The sequence below is a fragment of the Carassius auratus genome, chromosome 7, assembly GCF_003368295.1.
Source record: "Carassius auratus strain Wakin chromosome 7, ASM336829v1, whole genome shotgun sequence".
Lineage (NCBI taxonomy): Eukaryota > Metazoa > Chordata > Actinopteri > Cypriniformes > Cyprinidae > Carassius > Carassius auratus.
In genome coordinates this window covers 12,016,183-12,031,059 of record NC_039249.1, presented here as the reverse complement: position 1 = coordinate 12,031,059, position 14,877 = coordinate 12,016,183, and the positions used below count along the sequence as shown (strand labels likewise).

The 14,877-nt window shown below is 36.7% G+C and overlaps 1 protein-coding gene across 2 annotated transcripts in view; it reads left to right on the top strand.

The window, feature by feature from the left end:
• The first annotated feature begins 1,723 nt into the window (after nt 1-1,723).
• The window catches only part of adam10a (ADAM metallopeptidase domain 10a), a 62,981-nt gene continuing 49,827 nt past the window's right edge, over nt 1,724-14,877 (top strand). For both annotated transcript variants that reach the window (XM_026267324.1, XM_026267323.1), the window contains exon 1: nt 1,724-1,888. In XM_026267324.1, coding sequence (XP_026123109.1) covers nt 1,822-1,888 — 67 coding nt within the window. In that variant the 5' untranslated portion in view covers nt 1,724-1,821. The remainder of the gene's footprint in view (nt 1,889-14,877) is intronic.

The following is a 14,877-nucleotide window of genomic DNA, read 5'->3' as shown; positions in this document are numbered from 1 at the left end:
GTGGTTGAGTAAATTACAAATGGTAGGTTTTCTTTCTCAAATTCAGTGTAAAGCATGAAAATAAAATTACCAGTATTGTCTTAAATGAGAAGATTCATAGATTAATTAGAATAGCAATCGACTGACATACAAACTAAAATGATTAAGTATTAAGTACTTGGCATGAGAACGGATCTAAATGTACGACAACCAATGTTAATTATATTTTTAAATAGCTGTCATACTGTCTTCCAGTTTAATTCATTCGATTAAGTTCAACACACGTCTCATAACGTGGTTGTGAAAGCGAGTGGGCGTGGCTTTCCGCACTGCGCCTGACGTCAGGCCGTTAGAGACAAGCGACACAGCAGCAAGCCGCCATGGTATTGGTATTTTAGATCGGAAATGCAATAACAGACATATCCGCAAAATATTTCAGACAAAAAGAAAGATTGTTCCAAGAAGGAAATTCTATTGGGGTTCCTTTATAACAAATATAAATTGGAGAAAGGCCTGGCTCCTGCCAAGTAAATTTTGCATTTCTAATAAGGTAAAGGAGATCCATTGTAAAATCCTTCATAAAATCTACCCCGTTAATCTGTCTGTCTCAAAATATTCTAATGTCGATGAATCATGCTCGTTTTGTAGTTTTGTGGAGGAAACAGCTGCCCATTTGTTTTTTGATTGCGGTGTCACCAACAAATTATGGGTTGACATAAGCACCTACATTTCTAACCTTACAAATGTGTCCCACACTTTTATCCTCAAAGATGTTATCTTTTATTATGAAAATCCAAAGCTATTATCTGTTGAATATGTTCTTAATTTTCTTATATTGAATGCAAAATTTTTCATTCATAAACAGAAATGGCTTAAGTCTCCTTTGTCTTTCCCCCATTTTCTTATGGAATTGGACTCTCTTGTTTCATCTCTTAGACTTACAAAGAACAAAAAGAGTAGCAAGTTTTTGATGTATTATGACAACTTTTCCAAAAGAATGTAAGTTTATTTTTGCACTTTTATGTAATCAATAATACTATAATTTTATATGCAAATCCAGAATGTCTAATTTATTTTATGTTTGCTTCTCATTGGAGTGTATTTATATCTCGCTTCCCTGTGAAACACTGTGAAAAAAAAAAAAAAAAAAGCACTGTAGTTTAAAAAAAAAAAAAAGCAGCAAGCCGCCACCATATACATCATATATTATATATTCACACACACACACACACACACACACACACACACACACATACACACACATTCACAGTGATGGGAGAAGCAAACCTTTTCAAAGCTTCGAATCAAATGAACCAGTTGCTTCGCATAATGATTCACCGTTTCGAAGCGCCACACGCTTGTGCACCCTGCTGGTCAAAACTGTTAATGCAACAAAAACTCAGGCAAAAACATGCATAAAAACGGCTTTTAACAAACCCAATACAAATGCTTTATTGAAATATTGAATATTAAATGCAATCAAGATAATGAAACACCATTAAATATGAAGTGTATGTATAATGTGGTTTTAAAATAAGTATTATTAATTTGCAGCACTTGTTTTGTGGAGAAATTAAATAGGGCCAGTAGGAGATGACAAGTCATCCTTTTAATTAAATAAATATTTCGTTAAAATAACGAAGCCTCGTTAATATAAATCACGTGACTTTGGCATTTCGTTATGCGATCCGAACCACTGATTCGAAACAAACGGTTCTCAGAGGTTTCGAAGCTTCAGCAGTGTTTCAAAAGCGGCCATCAGTACAGCGAGGGCGACTGCGCCTTTAAGACCGCAAAACTACCAGCACCAGCCGAACCAGCCTCGGTGTCAATGTGCGAGCGATGAATTTACTCGATATGGTTTTGTTCAAACTCTTGATGCTTTTATACTGCTTAAGCGACACCAAAGGTAAGTGGGGTTTGCTTTATTTCTGGAAAAAGTGACGGTTAATCGGATTGTGCTTTAGCTGAAGTGAGCTAGTATGGGAGGGGTGAACAACAGAGACCGAGCTTGAGTGCGGAAGTAAAACTAAACACTAAAATACACAACTTTTACTGTTGAAACACGTGGGATATTAGGTTTATTGATATAACGGCATTATTAATTAAACGGTGTGGTGAGGAGTTTTCATTATGACTTTGAGTGGGATATTTCGGGAGAATGACAATAAATGTCCTAGCTAGCTGTCAAAGACTGCCCGGCTAGCTAACTTAACGAGTGGATTCACGAATCAAGTAGTTAGGAGTGGAGACCAGTTATACGATCATTTAAATTGTACGTTTCTGTCCTGTTTGCAGTGTTGTGTTATTTCAGGAGTGCGTTGACGAGTCCGCAATGTTCGTGAGAGTTGGTGTTAAGCAAAAAAACCTTAAGGGCGAAATGAAAGACGCTATAACGTTACATCTTTACTGTTATTTCCACACTAGAGTGTTGTTTCTAGTCTAGTTCACTTTTTTGTACATGTTTTCATAAATTACTGAACAATGTATCAACTACAACAAATAACTGACTGTTGTAGTTTGGGTCAGGCTTAGTCTGTGGTAAACATAATTTACATTGTTTACTAACAATAGAAGTCTGTTGCAAGTCTCCCTTTAGATAGCTGGATAATCATGGCTTTGTGTGGTCAGACACAGAGCTGCTGCATACACTTAAAGAAATTGAATTGAATAGATTACTGTACACTTCTGAAGCAGTAAACACACTGTGCCCTCCTTCCTTGCTGTCAGACAGGAAGTGAAGTCTTTATCACTATCGGTCTTCCTTTTTTTTCCTCATGTTTTAAATATCTGCTACTACTTCACAGCAAGGTTACTTGGGCTGCTGAAGATGGCTAATTTTGAAGAAGTGTAATTTAATCAAGTGTATTGGGCAATGAACTGATTTATCCGGATGAAATACGGTGCATTCCTTTATTAGTAAGCATTCTTGACAGTTCAGCTTGGTTTAGGGACCTGTTTTGGCTCGCTGAATTTGTTGCAGTGGGATTTTATTTTTTTCCAGAGTATTTGGTGCTCATCTAGTTATTGTGTCCCTGGGCTTAAGACATACACCATCTGCCACAATTTCCGCCCTCGATGTCACTGATTTCCTAGATGTCTCACATTCTCAATCTTTGATATTTGCCCTTTTTGTATGTGTGTACATATGTTGGTCTGACCATTTCTAACAGCTAATGGCACGCTAACAGAACCAAACTAAAGGGTTAATTTTAGTTGAATAAAACCTGCCAAATGTAAACATGCCCTTAGATGAATCATAGACAGGTTTAATTCATTTCTCAATATGTGGGCCATATTACTCCTTTTTATGTTTAGTATATTTGAGGTGGCTCTTTGTTGCTTTTGTTAACCAGCTGTGAAAACATAAAGAGCTTTGTTGACATCCCCTTTGGCTCGAATATCAGCTCAAACATGTTGTTGTGCGCCTGCAACATCAACATCAGTGAGCTGTTTTCCATCAGCCTTTGGAGTTTTCTAAGGTAACAGATATGGTCTGTGTCCATATGTACTGTAGCATTGTCTGTTGTAGATTAATGGTGCCTGTGTGTACTGTGGGAAGTTGATGAAGATTACACCATCCAGTGATGAAATTGCTTGTTATTGAGCAACTTGAATACTCTCCCTGTGCGTCAATACAGTTGAAAAGCAAGTCAGCTACGCACGAATGCTAATGCTTTTGTAAACCATATTGCAATGTTATGTGATTCTGGTTGTTTTCATGTGGTTAGCAGCTTCTTCAACTATTTGCTAGATGGATCCTCCCACAAAGACACCTTCTTGTATGATGTGCCCATAGTCTAGCATTATCAGTCACCAGTAAAAATAGTCTTATGCTGGTAAATACAGCTTACATTTGATGTAAAAAATTTTTCTTTTTTGGCAAAATATCCAATAGACAAAAACAGAAAAAAGATTTTGACTTCATCAGAGCAATGGATAGAACACAGATTTACAGAGGAAACGGGCTCCTCACCAATGTTAGTCACAGACATCAATGGGCTTTCAAGTAATAACAGGATAAAAGTTTGAATGGAACATAAATTAAAGAAGAACTGTCAGTTAGTGTCTGACAGAGCAAATAGTTAATTCATAAGATGTATATTGTTTTCAGATAAGGTTTAAGTAATGTTTATTTGAAATATTTTCTTGCTCATACTTCTGCAAAATGAGCAAGTTGCATCTTGGAAAAGGCTGTGTATTTTCACATTTTGTACGTTTAACTTTGGTGCTATTTTTACGAAAGGCTGGATATGAATAATAAATAACTGAAAGCAGAGTTGACTGATAACCTTCTCTCTCAGACCAGTGCTATTAGCGCTATATTTTTGTAGGGTTGCTATATGGTAGAAGGGTTTTTATATTTGAATGTTGTTGTTGTTATTATTATTTGTCCATCATAAGGTTGTTTTTGGTTATTTTTGTCATGACTTGTAGGTGTGTGTCATGATTAGCAAAGTGGTTATCATGCAGTGTATTCACATCACCACTAAAACCGCTTTATACTACCTCCAAATTATGAATCAAAGCAGTAATGAGCTGTGTTGTGCAGAGAGGATCTAACAGGCATGCACAGGCTGAATATCACCTCATATTCAGTCTACTAAGCTCAAGTTTTCACAGATTTAGATGTTTGGGATAACAACCCAAAATGACCCTCTCACAAGAAATGATAGTTCTTTGTCATAAATACAGTTTATAAAAGGTAACGGGGTTGCAATAGGTTTCCCATTTACTGTAAAGTTTTCACTCCGTTCACCACTCATGACACCGGAGCGGTTTCCTCCAGCGAAAACCCTTAACACATATGAATGCATACTTTAATTATACTTAATTTAATTACACTTATTTTATACATGCACTACTGTGCAAAAGTCTTGGCCACGTTCGTATTTTCATCCCAAATAATGGTGTTCGTACAGTTAGTTATGTATTTTGCTGTAGTGTGTCAATAGAAAATATCAGTTTACATTTCCAAACATTCATTTTGCCTTTATTTTTAAAAATAATCTAGTTAGATTTTTGAATGCATACGCAGTCTGAAAACAGGCAGTGCTCCACTTGGAGATCTGGTCTCACCATCATCGAATCTGTCTGTGATTACATTAAGAAACAGATGAAACTGAGACAAACTAAATCCAGATGAACTGTGGTCGTATCTCAAAGTGCTTGAAGAAACCTTCCTGCAAAGCAGGAATCTCACTAGATTATTATTAAAATAAATGGCAAAATGGAAGTTTGTACTATGCTACTTTAGAAACAATGACCTTACAGTCATTCACATAAGGGAAACACAAGGAGCGTGTGAAAGTTAATGTTCTTTAATGCTATCCATAGATTTTATATCGATAGATTATATATCAGTTCAGGTACCGGTACCATTTTCAAAGTATCGAAATGGCACCGGTATCGTAAAAAACCCAATCGATACCCAACCCTATTTGTCATATTATCAACAATGTCTTTTGTCTTTCTTTTTCCTCTTAATTGATTTGTGTAGTTTTGTTTTCATTTGGTCCTGAAAGGATCAGCAATGAATGTAAAAATTGTATTTATTTTTTGATCTTACATTTCTAATGATTCCATTCTGTTTGCTTTCATTGCCGTGCAGACTACAGACCTCAAAGCTGTGCATAACCAGCAGGAAATGAAATGGATTGCTCAATATCAGCACAATTTGTATTTCCTGCAGTCTTGTGCCTGTGGCTAAATCATGGTTGAGCTGATTTTCAAAACAGCAGCGCTTTTTGTTAATGTGATATTCCATAAAAATATACAGTATATGAGAGATAATTCAGTTTGCATCCTATCACATTTAATTGTAACTAGATATTGGCATTACCTTGAGCATTGGTTCTAAAAAAATTTGGGCATCAGCCATTATAACGACTACTACTGTCATATTTAAGACATACTAAGTATTGAAATAATATTGCTGATGTTAAATACAAAAATATTTGTCCCCAAAGCATGAATTATAAGGTAAAACTACTAACGAATCCTTATACATTGTCTACACACACAAAAAAAAAAAAAACATGCTATAGAACCACTGATATATAATAGTGGTTCATATATAGAACAGTCAATAAAACATGCGGCGTGATACGACAAATCCCCCGAAAGTAAACTGCTGTCGATTTCTCTTCATGATGTGCTGACAAAAAATGTAAATTTTTTTTAAAGTGTAAAGTTTTCAATGGTCGCTTTTAGGGCTGCACGTTCTCAAGTTTTTCATTAACCGTTAACCGAGGCCCTTAGCGGTTAATACTCGGTTAACCATAGTGTGCCATAGTAACCATAACCATAGTAATTTCCGGACATTGGCCGAAAAAAAAAGGAATGTCCGACAAAATTTAATCTCTCCGGTCAAATTGTCCTATTAAAACTGCCTAATAATGCCGCCCATTAACACAATCTGAATTTGAGAATAAGCCTAAAATGTATAAGGCAAAAGGTAACAAGCAGACTCCGCGGCCGCCTCGCTAAGGCTATGACTATGACTATGTTTGACACGTACAATATTTGAAAATCGATAATTATTTATATTTATTTAAATTACATTTATATCTGAATTTATGTCAACCTATAGACTTTCAAATATCAAAATGTCATGAATTAATATGTATTTTTGTACAAAATGACATATAAACCTATTTTCCTATTATACTTTGCCTGGAAACGCTTCCAAGAAGGCGTCGGTTCTATTTCTAGCATGCACGCGTCGAGCCGCGCCTGAGCCGCGCGTCTCACGCAGGCAGTCGGCAAGCTCTAACCTGTTAACATGGGAACCGAATTAAAAACAGACACGCCACGCATCCAGTGTGTCCTGACCGGCCTAATGATGCCCGGGTGTTGGCTGTTGAGATTACAACAACGAGGTTGTACTTGAAGTATATCTAAGCACTGTATTGCAATACTTGCATTTTGCCCCGTCACTCGTATTAGCCCGCTTCATATTAGAAAAATGACTACTTCTTGTGGACATTACAAATGTCTGGGAGCGCTCTGGCGGTCTCTGGTGGTGCAAAAATGTATTACAACTAAATTCAATTCACGCCATTGACGTCACTTAACCGAGCAAAATGTTTCACTCGGTTACACAATTTTTAACGGTTAATCGGTTAACCGGTTAACCATGGACACCCCTAGTCGCTTTGTCGCGTCCATTCTTGACGGGCTTTAGCTGATGCGACAACTTTCGCGTCCGGTGTAGACACTGTGTAAGGAGAGATGACGAAGGACGATGGGGAATGATTTGCAGATCCTCATTACCACTGACAAACACATAATCTTGTAAAATGTGTGGCAAGTACTGCTGCTCCATAGTATAATCAGAGTATGTGCGACCGCGAATCTCGAAAGTGAAGGTGATACTTAAAAGCGATCGGGGGGTCATGATGCCGGCTTAACATCGTGATGTTTATCAGCCAACGCCGATGGACGACAGCATCGTCTGTCAGCCCAACCCTAGTTTCCATGATTCTAAAATAATGATCATAATGTTATTGATATAAGATATAAATGTTGTCCAGCAGACACTGTACCAGCTTAAATATTTCTCTTTACAGCACTTTTGTTGTTTAAGAAGGTGATTTGGCATTTGTCTGTCTATAAATAGTGCTACGTATATAATCAGATTACTGTTCCTCATACCAATTTCACTCTGAGCATTACCAGACAGCTTCTCCAGACAGTTAGCTTCTCTTAACCCACCCTGCCCTGTGTCGTTACGATAACACCCAGTCAGGCGTTCACACCTCATGCCTCAATGTATATTTCACTTGGTTTTTACCCTCTTTTTCCAGACCGTTTACCCTCTCCACTGCAAACCTTGGCAGTTCCCGTATTTTCTGATAGGGATAAGTAAACAAATCTGACTAGAGAAAAGAACCAACATAATTCTAGCCGATAGACCTTTAATTGTTTTCAAGGTAGTGTAAGTTTCAGTATTCGGTACCAATACCAGTGAAAATACACAGTTCTTAGTAGGGCTGCACGATATTGGGAAAAATTTACATTGCGATATTTTATTTTTCTGCAATATAAAATAAAAAAATATTCTTACAAACAAAAATGGGGTGAGCAAGCTTACATTCTCATCGTGTCAATTGATTAATATGCGCGAGGGAGAGAGAGCAAGACAGCGCTCGTGTTGTTTGAAGACATTGAGCGTGCGGCCGGGGCTCACTTTGCACGCGCTCTCTCGATGCTTAAAGAACACATCATGCAGCCCTAGTTCTTAGTACCAGTTTTAGTACCAAAGCAAAAACACGATTATTAAAAAATGCCTTGCACTCTATTTGTGTCAGCATATGCAAATTCATTCTCTGCCAGCAGGAAGTGCTTCTAGAGCAGTGGGAGAGAGGTTTCTCCGGTAACGGCTGTAATCAAATAAGCGCTTAGCCAGCGCTCACAAACGTTGCTCAAGTATTACAGGCAAGATGAAATAAAAATTAAATCCATTATTTTCAAAGACAGATGTTTTCCTTTTGAAATACAGTGATTAAAAAAAATCACTCACACTGTGTTTCGACTTTAACACACGCAGTGCTCACGTTTATTCAACGAGGTCAAAGCCTTTTGGATAATCTATTTGTGGCGATCGGTTTTGATATTGTGGCGGGCCACTACAAATAAATCAATGTATTGCAAACAGAATGAAACTTAGCTGCTTGAATGCTTTCATTTGATCTAGGTTCTGTCTTTAAAGTGTTTTGGTAGTTTGGTGTGTTTCATCTATAGAGAGTATGTGAGCGGAGCGAGGAGCAGATTTATTTTAAAAGTTGGAGCATCATGGTTTTCACTCGCTCCAAGAGCGCTCCACCACTGCTCCATCAACAGTAAAATTCATGTTAAGCGCATATTTAGCAACTCTTGGAGGGCGCATTAAGAACCAGGTTGACTGGGTGCTCAGTAAGTTACCACCGGTACTTAAAAAAAAAAAAAAACCTGGTGCCATAACATTTTCATTTTTTAGTACCGTCTTGGTAATGAAGTACCGGGTCTTTTGACAACACTAGTTCCGGGGACAAATTGCCAGTTCCTTTTGCCACAGTATCACTTTCAGTCCACTTAAGTTCTTTGTAAAGTGTGGAGAATATTTGGCTGCTGAGTTCCCAGGCTCACTTACTTGAAAATAAGAGTATTTTTCTCAGATTGAGTGAAATGAAGTGGAGCCCATCTTACCAGTGGCTCAGTCCGGCTCATGTAGTCCAGATCTTGGCATAAGAAAAAAACACCCACCAATAACTGCCCACAGCTTGGGTCCAAGACAAAAACTGATCTGTCTGACCAGTAGTTTATCCAGGGGTTTGAATCCAACTTTATTGCTATGATTAACTGGGAAAAATACAGGGTTGGCCTTTATGAAGAACATTTTGATATAACTTTTTCATTTTATATAGAGGGTTTTAAAGGATACTATTAAAAAGTTACTTGAGCTAGACCAATCCAATTCCAGAAACCCTGTAATTCCTTTTCTGTTTTGAACCCCGGGTATTAGTTTCTGTCTTGTCACTTCATACCCTTTGAAAGTCTTAACTGTAAGTCTGAGTTGTCATATGTGTGGTTTCTCCATAGAGCTCTGTCTGTAATCTCTTCTGGCATAGGCTAAAGGAAAGAGAGTATAAAGGTCACAGACCCCACACACATGCTCTGTGAACCCTGCCATAGCATGATAAATCATGAGCCAAGCTGTTTCCACTTCCTGTAATTTTCTGACTGTGTACCACCCAGTTCAACTTCACACTTCAGTGTGTAGGGATATACAAAGATTTAAGTGACATACTGCTTGTGATTTTCAGTAGAATGTTTCACCCTTCATTCATCTTGTGTCCTTCTATTAAATTTGTTCAGTCAGTAGTGTTGGTGGCATTATGAAATGTGCACAACCTTGTTCTTAATAGTTCACTATTCGTGTATTATTGTGTTGGCTGAGCTGAGAAATAGAGTTGTTGTGCATCATCGTGTTCTGAACAAAAAAATGCACAGCTCTTAGTGACCTCTTTATTGGTGCAAACAATGGAGACGAAACTTGCTATGATGTTTGTCTATTTATTTATTTTTCTGTTGAAAGACTTGATTAGTGATACGGACAGGTTCATGATTTACATTTTGTTGGGAAAAAATTAGGACTTGAACATAGACATTTCTGTTGCCTCAAACTGGTTCCAAAAGTGGGTGGTAGGGATGTTCATTTCTCTAACCTACAACCGATGCTCGTTAACCGATTATTAACCGTTAACCAACAAGATTATTTTAAGTTAGAATTGAATTAAATCAGAACGGATAAGTGTCTGTGACCCTTTAAAAATACTAACTTTTGTTTCCCGGGGATTAATTTTACATGCGCAAAAAGCAGCAAACAGCAGAACATGAGGATTCACATACATCACATCACACACCTGTAGCACTTCTGTAAACAGAGAAAAACATAATAAAGCTAGGCTATATATAACATATTTTCACCTAAATAATAAATTAAGAAAATTAATGAAAAAATCAGTTTCAATTCATTTTTGTGCCATATTTTAACCACGCAGCGAACCTTTTTAAATATTTTGATAAATTACTGAAAATAAATAAATTACATTTTAAACCGTTTAACTGATTATATTAATTGGTCAAAACTCTTAACGGGTCAGTTAACTGGTTAAAATGAACATCCCTAGGTAAGACTTTTTTTGTAAAAATCAAAATGATTAAGAAATGAATACTCTTTATTCAGCAAGGGCACATTCAATTGGCAATAAATGTTTTTAAATAGTTGCAAAATTGTATTTCTTCTTACCAACCCCAAATTGTTGAACAATGTGTGCTATGCTGTTTTGGTGACCTCACAATGTGGTCCAAGGCTGAATCTGAGATCTTGATGATCATGTTTTCTGAATACTCCCTCATGGATTTTTCAAAGATTATACAACATACAAGAAAATACAATTTCAGTCGTTCTTCTTTGAAATTTCTCCTTTATCCAGTGAGTTACTTGCTATTTCTTTATAACTATTTGAGAAATTTACTTGCAATATCTAACTGAAAATTGTTTCCACACCAATCTTTTTCATTCCATGTTTCTATTATGACCCTTGATTGAAAATAAATTTGTGTATTCGTCGAACAACAAACTAAAGTTTTGAGCATTTTCCCATGTGGAGGTCAGATGAGAGCAGCTCAGTTTAACAAAACAGAGTTTAACTGATTATAAATGTTATGTGAAGGTTTCTGCAATAAAAGATGTGTAATCACAGGCTGTTGCAAGTACTGTATAGAATATAAAGACATGTAAATAACTTTCAGTTTTCTATTCACTGTTATTTTCAACAACTAAACGTATCCATCATCAGTAGTGTTCAGGCCTTCCATTCTTCTCATCCAGTGGTGTCATGTGTGCGACGGCTCTGCGGTTATCCTTGTGTGGGAGTCCGGAGCTTTTGTCCTCACATGAGGGGTAATTATAGGCAGAAATGAGGCAGCTATTTTTTGTGCCAGAACAAAAGAGCTCAGTGTCCACCCTCCTTTCACCGAGTCATGCCTTTCTCTATGCGTCTATGCATTCTGAAAAGCCCTGAACTATATATATTGCCATATATAAATACGTCTGTATGGGCCTATCCTGGACAGACCTTTAACTTGTATTTGTCTACTACAGTAGAAGTCATCTAAATTAAGATTTTGTGTTGTCAACCTAAACTTCATACTTGATGCTTTACCCAGTTCCCTTCTCACATTTTGTTAAATCTTCATTTGTTTTGTACTTGTTTATTTTGTTGTGTTCATTCACAAAGACACTGGAAGAGAAATACATAATACTACTAGTAATCATTCACTCACTTTTAAGTTGTGTAAAATATTCTTTTTTTGATATGGTGCTGTAGATTCAGCTTCACCACTGAATAGTGGAGCAGAAAATGCTGATCTGTAGAGGACTGACTCTGCTCTTGGCCTTAGCTAATAGAGCAAAACTGTCCCATTTGCTTCTGATAAAACATCTCTTCCCTGTCATTACACCTTTGTGCCTCTCAGCTATGGTTCACTGGCTGACTCTAGTTCCAGGTAATAGGGCTAAAGATGGGCGGGCAAATTACTCGTTTTTTAAAAAGGAAAGTGCCAATTAAAGGGTATCTTTTAGGATTTGTGTTTAATTTGTCAGCAAACAAATGCTGCACTTCACACATTTTTGAGGTTAGGAGGACGCTTTGACCGAAAAACTGCTGTTAAAGTGCTTGAGCCAGTCATAAAGCTCTGAAGGAGCTCTATGACATTTAGTTATAAGCCTGTGACACGTGACTCAATAATCGTGATTAGATTGTGGTAAGAAAAGTATTTAAATTGGATAGATGCTCAGCAATGCAGCTGTGTGAATGTCAGTTCAGTTCCGTGACTTCAGAGATTTAACAGAATTTTGGTACTGATGTTTGAATTGTTGTCAGTGTTCTGATATAGTGAGATTTTTGTGTGAAAATATAGCTAATGATATAGCATATGAACTATCTATAAAATTCACTCTCAAAATTCAAGTTCTAAAAATGTCAGGAAGTCACTAGAATATCTAATCTTCATAAACGAACGGTCTAATCTAACCATATTTAGCGCTCCAAACAGGACTCAACAACCTACTAAACTAAACTGTGAAGGTAACTGCTGGCATGAAGTCATGTAATCAAGGAGTTCATTGAACCTTTTTTTCAGTTTGCACATTGCATTGAATGTTAAGCGCTAAAGAGAGAGGAATGCTCGGGGAAGAAAAAAAAAGTTTGTCTTGAGAGTGAAGTAGATAGGAGAGTTGGGGAGGTGGAGCACTAATGTGTGTGGAATTGGAATGAGTGTTGGAGCGTTCTGCTCCTCTGAGGCAGTACTGCTTCTGATTTCTGCTCTCTCTCGCTCTCTCTCCACAGCAAGATGAGAGGAGGATTTTATCAATGCTGTACAGGTGGACAAACAGTCTGCACTGATACTCCCAGCCAATAGACACACACACACACACACACTCTTTTTCAGCCTTCCTCCCACACACTCTCTGCCAATTGTGCAGTTTGTTTCTGGCCTTGTTTTTGATCTCTTTTATTACTGTTTTATCTCACAACCTAAGCATCTGTCAAGATGAGAAAAGTGTCATCTTGTGATAGTGTTTTATGATTAAAGCTGTGAAACAGCTGCAAACCATCAGGTCAGGTGTTTCTCAGCTTTTGTCAAAAATTCATTCATCTGTCAAAATGCATTCATCAGAAGATGAACAGAACCTGTATGCTGAGAAAGGTGCCCTGCTGTTTACTTTTTATGTTCGTTAGGAAAGCCACTGATTTTTCTCTTGAAATGACACTTGGTGGATGGCAGAGTGCCATGTGGGAATTTCATTTCTTCTGCTTCTAAATTGTCTCAGCCATTGAGAAGTGTGAAGTCTTGATATGCGTTTTGTTCTTCTGTGATGGTGAAATATTTTGTAGTATTTTATTGTTAAAGTTAGTGGTTGAGCAATATGTGACCCTGGACCACAAAACCAGTCTTAAGTTGCTTATTTGCTTAAAAATATTTTTAGCAACAGCCAAAGAAACATTGTATGGGTGAATTCTTTTATGGCAAAAATCAAATTAAGCAAAGATCATGTTCCATGAAGATATTTTGTAAATTTCCTACCGTAAATATATCAAAGCTTAATTATTGATTAGTAATATGCATTGCTAAGAATTAATTTGGTATTTTGAATTTTTTTTTTTTTTGTATATATAAAAGTTATATAAAAAAAAAATTGTCCTTGCTCTTCCAAGGCTTTCAATGGGGTAAATGGGTGTTTGTTGTCAACTGTTCAGAAGACGTGAAATAAAGTGTGCACATCTGTAATAAAACATCCCTCACACGGCTCCGGGGGGTGAATAAAGGCCCTCTGTAGTGAATCCATATGTTTTTGTAAGATAAATATCCAGATTTCAAATGTAATAAACAACTTTTTTTTTCTCACTTATGCTGACTGTTGGGAACTGGAAGAGGCTATCAAACAGTGCATGATTATTGAACTAAGTTACTTTTTGCGCTAATACTGTCAAAACACACAAGTTTTACATGTAGACTCAAGTTGATTGTCTAAAATGAAAATAAACCGTTGAGAGAAAAACATTTATGTGCCTTAATTAGATGCGTGAAGGTCTTAAAGTTACAGTAGGCCTATTAAACATGCGACCTACTGTCATTGCTGTCAAGGGATAGATAACCCTAAAATTAAATGTTTCTGTTATTATTTACTCACTGTCATGTTGTCCCAAACCCATATTAATTTATTTCTTGTGCTGAACACAAAAGAAGATATTTTGAAAAATGTGGGTAACCAAACAGTTGCTGGTCCAAAAAATACTCTGGAAGTCACTGTGGACCAGCAACTGTTTGGTTTTCCACGTTCCTCAAATAGCATTTATGTTCAGAAGAAGAAAGAAACTCATTCAGGTTTAAAACCCACTTGAGTTAATGGTGGTATAAAAATAAAACACTATGACAGAATTGACAGACAGCTGCCAGAATTTATACTTTTTGGTGAACTATTTAATGTTAATAAAACCACAAAACACAAAGAGAAAAATCACAGAAATTTAATACAGTTGCTTCAGGAATCAGTTCATATAGTATTTTATTTTTACATTTGTTCATTCAATTTCTTGAATGCTCCTGCTAAATACACCCATTGTACCTGAAAATAAAGCACTGCTTGTTTTATTTGTATATTATGTGTAGTTGTAATTAGGGATGGGCATTCGATTAAATTTTCTTAGTCGATCGTCGGGAGAATTAACGATCGACTATCGATTAATCATTAATATTTTTATAATATAATTAATTATTTAATTTTTATAGTTAAAAAATGCAATGAATACAAAAATACAGTGTGTTTTTCCTCGGTGAGACCTTTAT